The sequence below is a fragment of the Propithecus coquereli genome, unplaced genomic scaffold (assembly GCF_000956105.1).
Source record: "Propithecus coquereli isolate 6110/MARCELLA unplaced genomic scaffold, Pcoq_1.0 Scaffold120, whole genome shotgun sequence".
NCBI lineage: Eukaryota > Metazoa > Chordata > Mammalia > Primates > Indriidae > Propithecus > Propithecus coquereli.
Genome location: NW_012136081.1, coordinates 5,876,575 through 5,892,785, shown reverse-complemented (window position 1 = coordinate 5,892,785; position 16,211 = coordinate 5,876,575). Strand labels below are relative to the sequence as shown.

The following is a 16,211-nucleotide window of genomic DNA, read 5'->3' as shown; positions in this document are numbered from 1 at the left end:
CTCAAATCTCTTCAAAAATGGACTTCAAGCTGCACATATTTCTCCCCCTTTCTCTTTTGTACCTAAATTCCTCCAAACAACCTTTATATGCACAGTTGACACTTAAACAATGCAGGGGGAGGGGCCCAATCCCCTCTGCAGTCGAAAATCCACACATGACTTTTGACTCCCCTGAAACGTAACTACTAATATGCCGGGAGTTAGCTATTCTCCCAGCAAAACAGGCCCAAGGCAGGATTGTCACAAGGGATTTGAAAATAATAGGAAATAAATATAGATGGAGAAATGATTGAGATGGAAACAAAGTGCAGTTTAAAGTGATGGGGGAGTCAGGGGTCCTCCAGCATTCCCGTGAGCTGTGATACCCCGACTGAAATACATCAGTATTTATTGTTAGAGCAAATAGTCGTCTTTCGTTAAAGAATTATGTGTACAGCTCATTTTTTGAGGTTTCCAGGGGAACCTTACCTAATTCTCTCTACAAGAATAGATGGTTACAAAATTTTTCTAAGATAAGTATGTTAAGCCCTAAGTTAGAAACAGACCTAGCTGAGCATACAAATTAAAGATAAAATGTATAAAATGAGAACATTGAGTCTGTGTACTACTCTAATCTACTTCTTCTAAACACAGAGACATGTAGTCAGCAGTGAAGCAGGAATAGCCTTGAAGTCTAGCATAGTTCCAGCTGCACGTTATCCGCTGGGCAGGCATTTTAATCAGCTTCTCCACCAAGGACCCAAACCGAGCTTCTGTCTTGCAAAAAAACTCAAGGCGATGACCAGCAGCAAAGAAGACATGTTGCTTTGCAAACGTCCTCTGACAACGCCTGTCTTTGTTGGAAGCAGCTTCTATTCTGTGAACTAACATGTCCACAGAGTCCTGCAAAACTCCTGAAACCTTTCACATCTCTAGGCTATTTTCCCAACACTAATACACTGTCATTGCCCAGAAGCCCTACTGATAGTATAAACAGCTGATTAACACCTTTGTGTATGCTGTATATTCATTACATACTGTATTCTCACAATATGTGGCCTGTGTGACTGGCTTCTTTCACTGAGCATGTTTTCAAGGTTCATGTACATTCTACCATGGGTCAGTCCTTTGGCATTGGCAGAAATTTCAAATTCTGCCAACCCCAGGCTGCACGTGGCACCCTCACCTTGGCCCCACCACCAACCAAATGAAAACCCAAAGCCACCCTCCCTACTCACTCTTGTTTCCTTCCAGACCCAACCTGGGCCCTTCTCCTTGGCCAGTCCTTTTGCTGCTTACTATGTGATTAATAAATTTTATTTTGTGTCCCTTGAAAACGATGTGTCATTTGTCCCAACATTCATAAATTCCTAGAGAGGCCAGGGATGCCTGGCAAATAACACTCCATGCCTGGGTTCTCAAAGACTGCAGCCAAGGTGCTGGCCTGGGCTCGGCAGTGCGCAGTCTGCTTCCAAGTTCATGCCCATGGTTGCTGGTGGGTTGTTGGAATGAGGACCTCATTCCTCGTAGGCTGTTGCCTACACCACTGTCAGCTACTTGCCATGCGGGCTCTCCATTGGGCAGGTCACAGGGTGGCAGCTGGCGTCATTGGAGCAAACAAGCACACCAGAAAAAGTGTGAGCAATACAGCTCAGACTCCTAACAACTCACACTTGTAACCCACCCTCAGGAGTGACACCCCATTACTTTTGTCATTGTATTAGTTTTCTGTTGCTATGTAACAAATTGCCAGTAGTTCAGAAGCTTGCAACGACACTAATTTATTGTCTTGAAGTCGATGTGGGTCAGGACTCTAGCATGGCGTAGCTGAGGGCCTCGCAAGGCCGCAGTCAAAGTGTGGGCCGGGCTGGGTTCTCATTTGGGGCTTTGCGTCCTCTTCCACACTCATTCTGGTTGTTGGCAGAATTTAGTCACCTAAGTTGTAGCATCAAGGTCCTCGTTTCCTTGCTGGCTGTCCACTGGGGACCATGTCACTCTCAGCTCCTGGAGGCCTCCTGTCAGGGCACACCACTGTGGCTTGTCCTGCTGCAAGCCAGCAGGAGAGGCCCTCTCTGGCATGTCCCCTTCTTTTAAAAGACTCACCTAATTGGATCAGGTCCACGCAGGTAATGTCCCTTTTGATTAGCTCCAAGGCACTAGAATGATATGCCATCGTACTCACTCATGGGGTGTACACTAGCGAGCAAGAATCTTGGAGGCCAGCTTAGATTCAATTTGTTAAAAGAAACTCACCAGGTCCAGCCACAATCAAGGGGTGGAGATTAGACAGAGGCATGAAGGGCTAAAGGTCAGAGATTACCAGGAGCCCTTCTAGAAGCTGTCTACTGCACACATCTACTGGACAGCCTCTCTCTGACAGTTGGGGGAGGCGTGGAAGGGGGTGTCCAATCTTGCCCCATTGTGTGTCTGCTGTCCTTTATTTACAATTGATTTGCTTCCTTGTGTGTTCTGTAATTTGGGACTGTGAGCTCAGCTTCACAGGGGCATTATCTGGGCGATCATGGGTGACTAGGCTTAAGGGATCCATCCAGAGAGGTCTTCTGTTTGGTTGGCCAGGAGCCCCAGGGGAATCACTAAGACAAGACTAGTTTTCAATGTTAATTTCTCAACTTTGGGGTTCCTAGACTGTACAGATGGTGTGACTCCTTCGTAAGAATTCCAAACACGTACAGGTAGGCCTGAAAATGCAAAACTCATCTGGCAAACTTGTTCCCCACCCAGAGCTCAAGTTTCATTCCATCTTTCTGTTCCTCTGGGTGCGAGTTTTTTTTGTGCATGGACTTCAAACCAGCTCCCTGCCTGGTAGGGGATCCCAGGCCTCCACCAAGCCTGGCATGGCCTTGACCAGCCCAGCCCGGCCCCCACCCCTCAGGCAGCCGCAGCATCAGCTTCTCAGTCCCCACCCTGGTTCTCGGTTCTCTCTTTATTTTTAGCCCTGGGGGACTTCCGCTTATTTTCTTGAGAGCTCAGCTGTATATTTAAAAGGAAGTCTGTTTCTTTTTCGGCTTTTCTAGGTGTTTTGAAGAAGGAAATTTTTCAAGTTATTTAATCTGCTACTGAGATTTTTAAAATAGTTAAAATCTTGGACTGGAGATTCCTGGAATCATAAAGGTTTTAAATCTCCATAGTAAAGGTTGACGAAATCATGGAGTTACTTTGGGAGCAATGGTGGCTCTCAGAGGCAGAGGCTGTGGCATAGTCTGATCTTCCACTCAGGGATCCAGAACCTCCACCTGGTCCCCTTATCCAGGGGTGACGGAGACAGGGGAGATGACACCAATGTCAATGTCATCACTTACAGTAAGACTAAGAGACTGGCATTCTCACCTGATGACTCAGTTACCTCTGCCTGAGGAGCCAGGCTGCTGGGGCTTGCTGCCTGCCCTGCTGCCCTGCCTGTGCCGTGTGCTGCCTGCCAGGTGTGTGCACATGTGTTGCCTACTGCATCATGTGGTGCCTGTCATGTGCGTGGCCTGTCATGTGTTGCCCGGCATATGTGAGTGTGTGGGTATCATCCACGTGCCAGGAGCAGCCAGATGGCATGTGAAGCCTTCTCGTGGAGACACGCCTGCTAAGAGGCTCGAGTGGCCACTCTGCCTGCCTGCGCTGCCTTCGGGTCTTTTCAACATGAGTCTTTGGCCATTAGCACGACAGATGTTAGAAATGGCTTGGAACTGTGACAAATTGTAGACCCATTGTCCAGGCTCCCTCCGCCCCACATTTGCCCCGCACTCCCAGGGGCCGCAGCCTTCCAAATAACACCTCGCCCTGTGTTCAGAGGCTTGGCATCTGAGCATCGGTTGCCCACCTGGAGTGTGGCTGGACGCCTGCCACAGGATGCTGCCACATCAGCCTCCAGGGGAGTTTCCCCCAGACGCTGATGGGGAACTGGAAGGACAGAGCTGGTGCTTCACCACGTGAGCATTTCTGTCCCTGAAGTCAGTGTATGAGGCAGGCAGCTCTCCTTCCAAAAGTTATTAAATAGAAAATTCAAAATCTGCTGCACCCTCATGAGTTTCCATACTGGGTCTGGGACCTTGGAGTCACCATGCTAAGGGGCCCAACACATGTCTTCTCTTTTACGAAGATACACTTTACAGAGAAGGAACTTGTGGCTCAGATGGTCGATGCCTTGCCCAAGGTCACAGCCTGGTTCCAGGGCCCACCAGAGGCTGCTAGAACTGAGCTCTAGTGAGGGCAGAGGAGAGAGGGGCCGTGGTTGAGAATCTGTGGGACTCGGTGAGTGAGTGTGGAGCCTCCGGGTAGGGACAAGGGTCTGGCCTTCAGCCAGGGATCGAGGGGCAGTGAAGAAGGGTGTGCCCCAGCGGAAGACAAGTCCCCACAGAGGACCTGCCCCAGCAGAGGACCCTTTGGGGTACAGTGGGGGCTCCATTACCCTTGAATGGCCCCCTTGCCTGTCCTCACTCAACTGTTCAGAGCTCTTCTCAATAGGGTCTCAGTCTCCTCTGGACAGAAAAGGGCTGGGGAAAGGGCCCCTTTGGCCCTCAGAAGGGGTCTGTCCCCTTGTCCAGCCTCTGTGTTTCTCATGGGCATGGTGGCCAAGGCTGCAGGCTGGAAAGGGCGGAAACCAAGTTTACCTGGACTCCAGCGACCATTTCCCAGGCCTATACTGGGGCACGGGCTGACCCCAACGTGGCTCAGAAGTGGGCCCTGCCTCTAAAGGTGGCACTTGGAGAGCTGTGGCATAAATGCCCAAATAGACAAAAAACGATGGGGGACATCGGGAGGGCTGGGGATGCTTGTGCAGGTCATCTGTAGGGGGTTGGGGGGCGGTGTCATCTGGGCCTGGGCGTCTGGAGTCTGTCCCTTTCTCTAGACCCACAAGGGAGTAGCAGCCAGTCACACTCTCCTGCGCTGAGGTCCCCGCAAGCCACTCCAGCCGCTTCTTTCTCCAGGGTGGATGTGGTGGGGCCGGCAAGGCAGGCGGTGTGGGGAGGACGGGCCTCAGGGACACTCCGCCCCAGCAGGGGGGCCGAGCCCCCACCTCTGGTCGTTCTGAGCGGTCAAGACCTCCTACGACGGTGTCCCAGCAGCCTGGTCTGCCAGGCACACACGCCAGGTGCTCTCCGCCCCCCACGGCCTGAGACTCCCCAGTCAGGACAATACAAAATCTCTTTATTGCTCATTTTCTATAAAAAGTCGAGGCTCTCGGCGGACCTTGGGCATAGAAGGTGCAAAGTGCGCATCACCCGCGTCCGGGCCAGTGCGCGGGCGGGACTGGGGCGCCCGCTGCAGGGGAGATCCTGGCCCCTCCAGGGCTGGGCGCGCGCTGGGGACGGCCCCTGGGGTTTCGGGTGCGCTTTCCAACCCTGGGCCTGGCCCGGGTCTCCAGGCCCCGCCCCGCCCTGCAGGGGGCTGCGGAAGTTCCAGGTGACCCTGGGCCTTGGAGGGGCGTTCCCTGGGCGGGACAGAGGGTCCTTCCCGAAGACAGTGCAGGGCTCGCAGAGGCCCCGACCTGACCTGCGGGCCGGCCCGGGCCGCCCCTCACTGCTCCTCGGGCCCGTCGCCCCCCAGCGCCTGCTCGTAGGGGCAGGGCCGGCGGTGCAGGCCGGCGGGCTCGGGGCCGGGCCGGGGCCCAGCGGGCGGCGCCTCCTCCTCCGCGCCGTCTCCCCGGCCGCCACCGCCGCGCTCGTCCTCCGCGTCGCTCTCGTCGGAGTTGTCCTCCTCCAGGTAGCGGTAGCCGCGCACCTTGTGCTGCGGCCGCGGGATGCGGGGCTGGCGCGGGACCACGCCCCGCCACAGCTTCTGCTCCATCCGCAGGTACGAGGCCGCGGCCGCCACCAGCGTCACCAGCAGCACCATTAGCTTAGCCTGGGCGCAAGGGGAGGGATGCAGGGGACCAGCGGGCCGCCTCACCCCGCGCCAGGACAGGCCCACTCCCATCCCCGCCTCGCACCCCCAGCTGCTTCTCCGCCGCCCTTCCCTCCTCGGGAGCCTTCCCGACCACCTGGCCCTGGACTCCCCAACTCCCTCCACCCACGCCTCCTGGGCCCCTCCTGCAGGCAAGGCTCAAATCCCAGCACTGCCCCCGGCAGTCGCCCCTGGGGACCTCAGTTTCGCTCTCTGTAAGAGGGGAGAGTGATAATCCCCTTGCTTCATAGGGAAGATGTGCACATGTTGATAAAGTGCGGTCCGGGCCTCGCCCTCCTGTGCAGCCCTTAGACGACTCTGTGTCCCTTAAACACCAGGGGACCATAGCAATGCTTTTTAGACATTTTTGACTGTAACCCACAGTCGGAAATTGTACATCATAACTCAGTCCATATCTTCGTGCATACGCCCTATTTTCTATAATATTTCATTTTTTAAAAATGCTGGTCGAGACCTGCCAAACTGACCCACCACTGTTGGGGAGCAGAGCACAAGGAACCCACTGCCCTGCGGGCCACGGAGGGAGACAGACCCTGGGCATCCAGTGCCAGCCCAACGTCTGGTGAACAGGGCAGGTGGGATGCACCCATAAGGAAAGGGCAAACTGCGAACCCCCTCAGAGATGGGTAAACCGAGGCTGGCAGGAAGTGAGGCAGTAAGTGGGGTGCTGGGTTGGGCGCCACCCAGTGGGCTGGGGGAATAGGGCATGGCCTTTGGGACATGGTGCTCTTAAAGAGGCTGTGAAGCCAGGGTGGGTGCTCAGAAAGTACCTGTTTCTTGGGGGTGGGGCCTGGGACCCCCTAACCCCACCTAGCCTCACCTTCATGGGCAGGCTGGAGCCCAGGTACACGATGAAGATGGCCACGGCCTGCCACCAGTGGTAGATGGTGAAGATGAAGTCCTGCCTCTCCTTGTCCTCATACAGGATTCCCAAGAGTGCTGCAGGCAAGTGGGACAGGGCATGCAAGGGAGAGGTGTCACCTGGGGCCTGAGGCTGCTGATGTCCCACCTGCAACTCCCCTAGGCCCAGCGCTGGTCCCAGCCCAGGGCAGGAGAGCGCCAAGGGAGCGCGGTAAGCTGGTCCTGGCCCGCCCCCTAGCGGAGCCCCTGGTTACCACGCTGCCCTGACGCGAAGCACAGGTAAGAGCAGGGAAGCCTGGCTGTGTGCATGTAGGTGGCTCTCACTCTGGGACACATGTGTGGCCCCAAAAGAAGAAAGCTCTGTGCTCAGTCATGTCCGGTCCCTGGCCCCAGGCTCGCAGTGCCAAGCATGCAGGGGCTGTTTCTCCTCAGCCAGGGTTAGGGAGGGCAAACTGTTTGCAGCAACGAACTTTCTGCCAATCACATCTGAAGCTAAGTGTGGGAAGGAGGGGGACTTGTTTCCCCAAGAATCCTCCCCAGAGCGGGCAGAACGAGCACTGGACAGGAAGTCAGGAGAGACAGACTTGTTCTTAGGACTATACATTGCAGAGAGCTGAGAGTTTAGGTACACATGTGGGTTCAAATACTGGCTCTGCAGGTGACTCAGGGTAAGTTAACTCCCAGAGCCACCCTTCCTGACTGTGAAATGAGCTTACATATATTGTATGTTGTGTTATGAAATTCTAGAGTGAGAAAGTCTGCACAGTACCCGGTGAATTGTGCAAGCTGGCAATAACACCTTCGCCAGGCACTTGGGACATTAACACCCCTGTCCTGGGGCCCTGCAGTGTGACTGTACCCCACAGTGCTGCTGTGAAGGGACGCAGAACTCCTGGGGTCAACAAGGAGGAGACAGGACGTGAAGCTGGGCAGAGGGGATGCTGGGACTAGGCCCAGTCCACATGCAACATGGGCCCAGGATACCCAGGCTGGACTCTCCCCAGTGTTGGCTGCCCTTGAGCAAAAGGGCCAAGAGAGCATGGTCCAGAGTGTGGGGCACCATCCCCTACAACAGACAGAGACGCCTGACTGTCTCTCAGATGGTGGGTGCAGGGGTCACCTGAGCCAGCCCCTGCAGCAGGCACGACCTCCACCACTCCACACCCCAGGGGTGACATTCAAAACTGTTAACAGCACTGGCCCATCAGAACAGATGCCCATGTGGATGCCCCACATGGCTGCACCTGTGTGCACCAGCTTCACGTCATTGGCACGTGCCCACCTGCAGGCAGAGAGCATCACACAACTGAACTGGGGCCCACCCCCACCTTCTGCAAACAGGCCGGTTCCCCAGCAGCCCAAACTTGGGGTCTGGACTCTGGTACTGGGCTGGGACTTCATGCCTGCTCCTGGCTCCTCTCTATAAAAAGGCCCATATCTGCGCCTATGCCCTGGGGTGTGGACAGGGCCACCTGCTGCTACCCATGCTCCCTGGAGCAGAGACCCCGACATCTGCTCCCAGTGTCATGAAAACTATGCCAAGGTAGGCCCTGTCCCCTAGTATGAAAAGGAGAGATCCCTGAGGTGTTTTTTTCACATTGTCCCTAAGGGGTGTCCACAGAGCCCCATACTCACCCTATGTATCACAAGATCTCACACTGACCCCCCAGTGTCCATAGGGCCCCATGGCCATCCTGGAGTGTCAACAGAACCTCCACAGCATGGAACTCCTATACCTGCCTCCAAGGTGTCCATAGCCCTACCCATCTGTCCGCACAATGTCCACAGGACTTTCTTCCACCCCTGGCGTGTCCACAGAAATCCCCACCCACCTTTGCCACGTCCACAGGACCCCACAGCAGACCCCTTGTGTGTCCATGGGATCCCATGTCTGTCCCTGAGATGTCTATACCCCACCAGCCGCCCAGAGGTGGCCATAAGGCCCCTGCCCAGCCACCCCAGTGCCCATAGCTATACTCACTGCTGAGTCCAGTCTTGTTGAGGGCACTGCCCACACCCCAGAGGGCGGCTGCCACGTATAGGATCCAGCTGTGGTGCAAGACCCGAGGCACAGGGGCCCAGAAAAAGAGGCTGAGTGTGAGCAGCAGGTGCAGCCCCGCCCCAGCCACCAGGGGCACAGGCCGTGGCAGCCACAGCCCCAGCAGGCCCAGGACTGAGGCAGCTGAGGCACCCAGGCTGTAAGCCACGAGGAGGTAGGCCAGCCGTTCCAGCCCCACGGAGCACACGCCATAGCCCTAAGGGGACAGGGACGAGCACTGGAGGTCAGACAGCTGAGGCTCTGGCCCTCCCCATGTGAGGTGTCACTTAGGCCACACCCTGCCCTCTCTGGACCACTGGGTGCTAACTCCCTCCAAGGCTCCAAGGGCACAGACAATGTGAAAATTCTTGGACTGTGTCCCTTGACATCAAGGGCTGTACTCCCTGTGAACCAAATGCTTTATGGCTGTTATCCCATTTCACCTTCAGAGAGGTTAAAATACCTTGCCCAAGGTAAAGGAGGAATGGGGGCAAGAGAGGGAAGAGGAAGAGGGAGAAGAATGTTTGGGACATACTTGTACATACTTATACATAGAATTAGAATTTGTTCGTTGTTTATCTGAAATTCAAGTTTAACTGGACATCCTGTCTTTTATCTGGCAACCCGCTGGAGGCTGTACTTACCAGGGCGATGCCAGTGCAGGCAAAAAGCACCTCAAAGCCGCTGTAAATAAAGAAGGGCACGAGGTGGCGCAGGCGGAAGTCACGCACGTGCTTGAAGGGCAGCTGGAAGATGTTGCCCCAGCCCACGCTGCGCAGATCGATCTCCTCGGTGGGCCGATAAGCGGCGCCGCACAAGCCCAGCACCTGCGGACCCACACCATGAAGGGGCGGCCGGCCAGGCCCCGCCCCCGGGCTTCAGCCCCGCCCCGCAGACACATCCAAAGACCTTGGCCTTGCCTCAGCCCCGCCCCCAGTCCGAGGCCCCGCCCCTCAGGCCCACCCAGAAGCCCGGCTGGGCCTTGCCTTAGCCCTGCCTTCCAGCCCAAGGCCCCGCCCATCAGACGCACCAATAGCCGCCCCCACATCCCCGACGCCTTAATTCTGCCTCCCAGTACGGCCTCGGGTTGGAGCCACACCTTCCAGCCCTTGACCGTCCCCAACCCTCACTCAGGTCTCAGTCGGTCCCCTAGGACCTTGTCTCCAGCACCACGCTGGGAACCAGGCCTAGCCCCCTCCCGCTGGCCTCTGGTTCCAACTCGGGCCTCGGTCTGCAGGCATCAGCCTCGCCTCCGAGCCTCAGGCCCCTGCCCCGGCCCCCTCGCCAGACGGCGCCTCCAGGCCTAAGGCCCGTCCGGAGGCCCGAACCCTGCCTGGGCCACGCCTGCAGGCCCAGACCCTTTCTCCAGAGTCCCGCTCTGCCTCGCTGACTCCGTCCCATCCCCATTGCGGGCCGCACCAGCAGCATGGCCAGGAAGGCCACCGCCATGAGCACGCTCTCCACCACGATGAGGTTTCGGCTCCGCGGTAGTGTCCGCAGAACCGTCTTGTTGAAGCCGGTGAGGATGCCATGGCTGTTAGTGCCTGGGAGGGGGGCAGGAGTGGGGAACACTGTCAACCCAGCCACGGGGAAATGCAGCGAGGAGAGGCGGCAGCGGAGGTGGGGTGGAGGGGGCGGGTCATGTGTGCTTCCTCTGAGGAGGAGTTCGCAGGTTAGGGCCGCTGGTGCTGGGTGTGCCCCAGGAGGGGAGCATCTCTCCCTCCCTGCCCACTGTATTGCCCTGAGACTGGGGGGACACCAGTCGACCTCACAGCTCCATACGCTCACCCTGCACTGACTGAGCTCTGATGGCCTGGCCCCAAGAGAGATCCCACTGGCAGCCTCAGCCCAGATGGCACCTCCTCCAGGCAGCCTTTCCTGCCCTCTCACCCTCCCGCCCCAGGCTGGGTTAGATGTCTTAACTACATACTCCTACGGGGCCCTGTGCCTTGCCCACCAGAGCTGTGGGATGCTGGGCTCTCAGCCCTGAACCCTGTGAGGGCCCAGTGTCGCCGAATGACTGAATAGAGGAGGCTTTGGGGGCCCCTCCACCCCCATGAAGACTAACCGCAGCTCTGCACGTTGAACAGCGTGTGGTTCAGGTCGTACAGGTAGTGGTTCAGGAAATAAATCATGGGCAGCTGGGCGCAGGCGAAGCTCAGCTGTGGACAGGGAGGCAGTTGGGGCCAGACTCAGGCACAGGCCCAGGCAGGAGACACTGGCATAGTCTGGGTACAACCCTGGGGAAAAGGAGCCCTCCTACTTCCTGGGGGCCTGATGAGGGGGATGCCAGATGAGGTCTCACTGGCTATGGGCGAGCAGGCTGGGGCTAGCTCCAGAAAGGTGGGGCTGGGCGGGGTGGCACATGCCTCTAGTCCCAGCTACTTGGGAGGCTGAGGCAGGATTGCCTGAACCCAGGAGTTCAAGGCTAGCCTAGGCAACATGGTGAGACCCTGTCTCTATTGAAGGAAGGAAGGGAGGAAAGAAGGCAGGACTAGAGGGCTGAGACTGTGGAATGGGCTCCAATGTGTGTGGCCCCCCACAAAGGGCCCACCAGCACTCACATGGAAGAAGCTGTAGAAGATGGCTTGGAAGACCAGGAGATAGGGCGCATGGGAGCCCCGCGGCGGACGCTGCTGAGGCCGCTGCTCATCCTGCTCCTTGTAGTGGGAGTACTCGTAGTACTTCTGCGCCATCCTGGACCGCAAAGGAGAGAAGGCTCTCCCCAGCTCTGGCCACTGCCATGCGGCCACTTCCTGGACCCGAGCTACGGGTTGGCCAGCCCCAGTGTCTCACAGGTGGGGAAACTGAGGCCCAGAGGGCGGAAGGGGCTGACCCGAGGTCCTCCAGCCAACGTTGGCAATACAGCAGAGACTTGACCAGGTCTCCAGCCTTCTGCTCCGCTGCCCACCAAGCTCACCTGGTGATGTAGTTGCCCATGGAGGCCCAAAGAGGCACGATGGCCATGCCCAGGGCCACAGCTGAGGGCACAAGCGTGTAGTAGCGCTCCCAGTAGTTGGTGGAGACAAAGAGGGCATAGATGCCCACGGCCAGGAACATCATCCACTTGGTGCCAAAAAACCTGTGGACAATGGGAGGGACGCTGGCACCGTGGTTATACCAGACTGCCAATGGCCTGGAACCCAATGGGGTGACAACCCCAGGTCCCAGCTCCCAAGGCTATGTGAGGTAGGGAGAGACCCCTGGCCCTGGAATCAAGGGCTCCAAGATGGAGTCTCAGAGATACAGACTTGCTGAGTGGCCTCAGATGAGACACTCTGTCCATATGCCTCAGTTTTCACAGCTGTAATATGGGCACGGTGGCCCATGGGCACATCTAGCCCTCATGCCTCTGATCCCAGCTACTGTGTTCTGGGCTGACTCTCCCATTCTCCAAGCTCATGTGCTGTGACCTTTGGGCCCAGGGACACATCCCAGGGCCTTGATTCAGGCTGAGAGAAGAGAGAGAAAGAGGCCTCCCTGCTGGGAGCAGCAAGCTGGAGCCCCCACACCCCTGCCTCCCTGTCCATTGCTCCTGTGGTCGGTTGGGAAGTTTCCTCCTCTCTGGGTCTAGGAAAAGGTCACACAGTGACAGTGGAAGGGCCTTGGTGACTGACAGGATAAGGGCCAGAGCATGGAGGCTGGTCAGGTGAAAAAACTCTTCTGGCATCTTCAGGTCTTAATTTGTGCTCATTAGTTGCTTTCTTTGTCTCAACTTCCAGGAAGCTCAAATGTGAATGACCCTGATTTTTTGCTACTTTCTCTTCTATCCCACGGCCCTGGTTCTTTCATGATCCTGATTTTGCCATATACTACGTAGCTAGCTAGGCAGCCTCCTCTGATCTGGGTCATAAAATGCACTGTACATTTGCATGGAGCAAAACAGCAAAAAGTAAAATGCCAGTAAAAATGCTCATTCAGTGCTGGTGAGGACTGGTTTAAAAAAATGACACCTATAGCCAGTGGTCACGCAGATTGGCATAACCCTTTGGCAAATCAGCCTGATAGTTTTGGCAGGGGGTGAACAGGTGGGTTTGAGTCACTCGGCCGGGGTTCAAACCTTCAGTTCCCCAGCTACTGCCTGTGGGACTTGGACAGGTGTTTAACCTCATGGTTTCTTCACGTATAAAATTAGAGCATCTGCCTCGGATTGTTGGGAATGAAATTGCACTTATAAAGTACTCAGCACATAGGAAGCAAAATAAGGGTTAGCTGTTATTACTAAAAGTGATAGTTTTCAGGAGCCATAAATCCTTTCCTATGCCTTTGACCTGGTAAGGGCACTGTGGAGAATTTATCCTACGAATCTTTAACAATTTATTTTCAAAAGAAGGAAACAGCTACAAGCACAGAGGGAGCTGTGACTTCCAACTCTGAGCCAGAGCTCAGCGCTTCCGCGTGTGCAGAAGACGCTGCCATTGCAGAAGCCCTGACTGCAAGGGCTGCGCAGGCTAAGATAGGCGAAGAGAAGAAAAAGCCAGAGTGAGCGTTGCACACACATGCTCACACACGCTCTGGTGACAAGGATGTAAATGCTGTCCATTTACAGGTAACAGCAGAGGTGGGACAGCAGAGGTGGCCGATTTACTGGAGAGCTTATCCTTTTTCTGGTTTCAATTATGATGATTCTAACGCTGTTTGTACAATTGTGATAAAGGAGATTAACAAGTAAATAAATGGGGTAACTAACGCCCACCCAATTTGTCCACTGGGTCCTGTCCGAGAGGGTGCTGTGGAAGGGATTTTTGCTCTAGCAGGCAGGCTGTGCCACGTGCCTGCAGGGCTCAGGCCTAGAGTGGACCCTCTGGGGCACCTGCCCAGCCATGCCCCTTTCTGTGAGAAATACCCTCTCCACACCAGTCACAGGAGATCGGGGCAGAGTGTGTGCCTGGGCTTCGCTGACTGATCAGAGAGCCTCCAGAGACTCCAGGCCCCAGCCCAGAGGGTCACAGTGGCTCTGCGCTGTAGGGGAGGACGTCACATGGGGCACAGACAAGCCCAGGCAAGGAGCCTGTGGGAATCCGTTGCTCAAAACCAAATGTGTCCCGGGGCAACGCTCTTGTTTCCTTCCCCAAACCCAGGTTTCACCCCCTTCGCTCTCACCCTCCCAGGTCACCAAGGCCTCTCCCTGGCTCCCTGCCCGCCGCGACACCAGGGCAGCTGGAGACCTCATGGTCCAACAGCCTCTGCATCCCTTTGAGATGGGAGTGACCGCTCCGCCATCCCGGGGACAGCTGTGCCCCACCTGATGAGCACAGGGGTGTAGAGCAGGGCCGCGATAGGCGTCACGTTTATGCCCATCAGCATCTTGCTGTCGATGTCGGGCAGCCCCATGTCTCCGTACTTCACCTCCCGGTAGGTCTCATCGTAGTGCAGGATCAGCTGCATCTGCAGGAGGCCTGGGGGCAGGGAGCGGGCATGGAGGGAGCAGCCTGGCTCTGGGGGCAACCAAGCAGAGGCCGGAAGGCAAGCCTCGCGGGGAACTCCAGACACCAAAAGGATCCCTGATTCCAGCGCCCCTCAGGACAGAGGTCACAGGTGTGCCAGCCAGTGGCAGCTTCAGCGGACCCCCCACCCGCATTGCTCCGCCGGCCCTGGGGGCGCAGGGGCCCAGGGTGCCCAGACCCCCAGCCACACAGAGGCTCTGGCTGGGACCTGGGACACTGCCCCGCTTGACACTGCCCCGCCCCCGTGGGCGGCCGCAGCTGCAGCCGCGGGAGCGCAGATGGGGAAGTGAAAGGGGAAGCGCGGGCCGGCGACGGTCTCCATTTCCCGGCGGGGGCGGGGCGGGCGCCCGCGTACCCAGGTAGACGCCGTAGGTGAGCGTGCCGCCCGCGCTGGCCGCCAGCACGTTCTTGAGCACGCCGAGGCGCTTGCGGCGGTAGTAGCGGCGCTCCTCCTCCTCCTCGTTGTAGTTGGGGTAGGCGCCCACCAGCTCGTCCAGCTGCGGGCACGCACGCGCTTGCACCACCGGGCTGCTGCCCGGGGCCCGCGCCCGCCCCGCCCGGAGACCCCGGCCCCGCGCCCCCTCGCGCCCCCGTCCCGCTCCTCACCGGGGCCTCGGGCCCGTCGGGGACCCCCAGCCGGTCCTCTTCGCCCTGCGGCCCCGCGGCCCCGGCCACCGGGTAGAGCGGCGGCTCCATGGCCCGACCCCACGGAGGACTCGCGGCGGCGGCCCGGGAGCCCCTGCGACTGCCCCACACTTCCTCCCTCCGCCCGGCCCGGCCCGCCCCGCCCCTAGGGCCGCCTCCTCTGCGACGCGTGTGCAGGGAGTGCCCATGTGCCCTCTACGTGAAATAGGAGTTCAAATCCCTGCTCAGCCACTTTCCGACTCTGGATTTTGGGAATTAGCTCCACTTCTCTGTGCCTCAGTTTCCTAACCCGTAAAACAAGGACACTCAGCACTGCTTCCTGGGGCTATGGCAGAACTGTAGAGTTAATGCAAAGCTTTAAAAAGTGCCAGACCCGTTATAAACTCCCCTAAGTGGTGCCTTGGTCAGCCCCAGCCCCACCTCCAGGCCTTGCTCTTGCAGGTCATCAAAGAGCCCTGCAGGGACAGTAGTGGCACCCGCTGGACCCACAGCCTCAGCCGCCTTAGCTTCAGTTTCGGCATCTGCAAATGGGAGGGCCACTGGGAGGCAGGGATTGTGGCGGCTGCTGAACTACAGTGGGGCGACCCCACCAACACCCTGCAGCCAGGTCCAGAGGCTCCTGCACCCACCCAGCGGGCACTGGGTTCAGGGCTGCAGCTGGTACCCACAGGGCGCCCACCCTGCAGAGCTGACACTCCGTAGCACTGGCTGTCCCCGTGGCTGGAACCACCTGGGACGCTTTTTTAAATATCCAGAAAACTGGGTTGCAAAAGCTGGCTAGCTAAAAGAAAACAAAACCCCAAAAAAAGTAGAAACTATCCAGTTCCCCTCTCCCCTCTGTTCCTCCTGGTCTGAGTTGAGTCTGGTTCACAGGGTGTTGGGAAGTCCCCAAGCTGAGGTGTGCCAAGGACCCTACCCAGTGTCTGGCCAGCAAATGTCCAGGAAACGGTGGCTGCTGTTTTCAGCTGACACGAGGCTCCCAGGAGTCAGGGGAGCAGGGCTCGCCCAGCGCCAAGGACCCCAGCCTGACTCCTATGTGAAGAGTACCCTGGAAACATCATGGGCCGGGGACTCAGGCCTGGCCGGGTTTGAATCCCCATGTGTCCTCTCTGGGTGGCTCTGGCCAGGTCACTATACTCTCTGTCGTCTCAGCTGTAAAGCACAGACAATAATGTCTGAGCACATATGAGAATTGTGTGAAGCGTCTGGCACACAGTCGGCGCTTAGTAAAGGTTTGCTGAGTGAGCAAATGAATGAGTGACTGGCAATCTCTACTGCTCATTGAGCGCCGACTGCGTCCTGGGCACTGGGCCCCTGTGGCCTCTACC

At 57.4% G+C, this 16,211-nt stretch overlaps 1 protein-coding gene across 1 annotated transcript; it reads right to left on the bottom strand.

Moving 5' to 3' along the window:
• Positions 1-5,115: 5,115 nt before the first annotated feature.
• UNC93B1 (unc-93 homolog B1 (C. elegans)) lies at positions 5,116-15,023 on the bottom strand. The gene is made up of 11 exons (XM_012665648.1): positions 14,845-15,023; positions 14,594-14,735; positions 14,037-14,190; positions 11,712-11,873; positions 11,356-11,488; positions 10,860-10,953; positions 10,211-10,335; positions 9,436-9,618; positions 8,735-9,008; positions 6,713-6,831; positions 5,116-5,832 (listed from the first exon to the last, which is right to left on the bottom strand). Exons 1-11 carry the CDS (start codon positions 14,932-14,934, stop codon positions 5,506-5,508), a joined length of 1,803 nt encoding a protein of 600 aa, XP_012521102.1. The 5' UTR covers positions 14,935-15,023; the 3' UTR covers positions 5,116-5,505.
• Between the last annotated feature and the right edge of the window lie 1,188 nt (positions 15,024-16,211).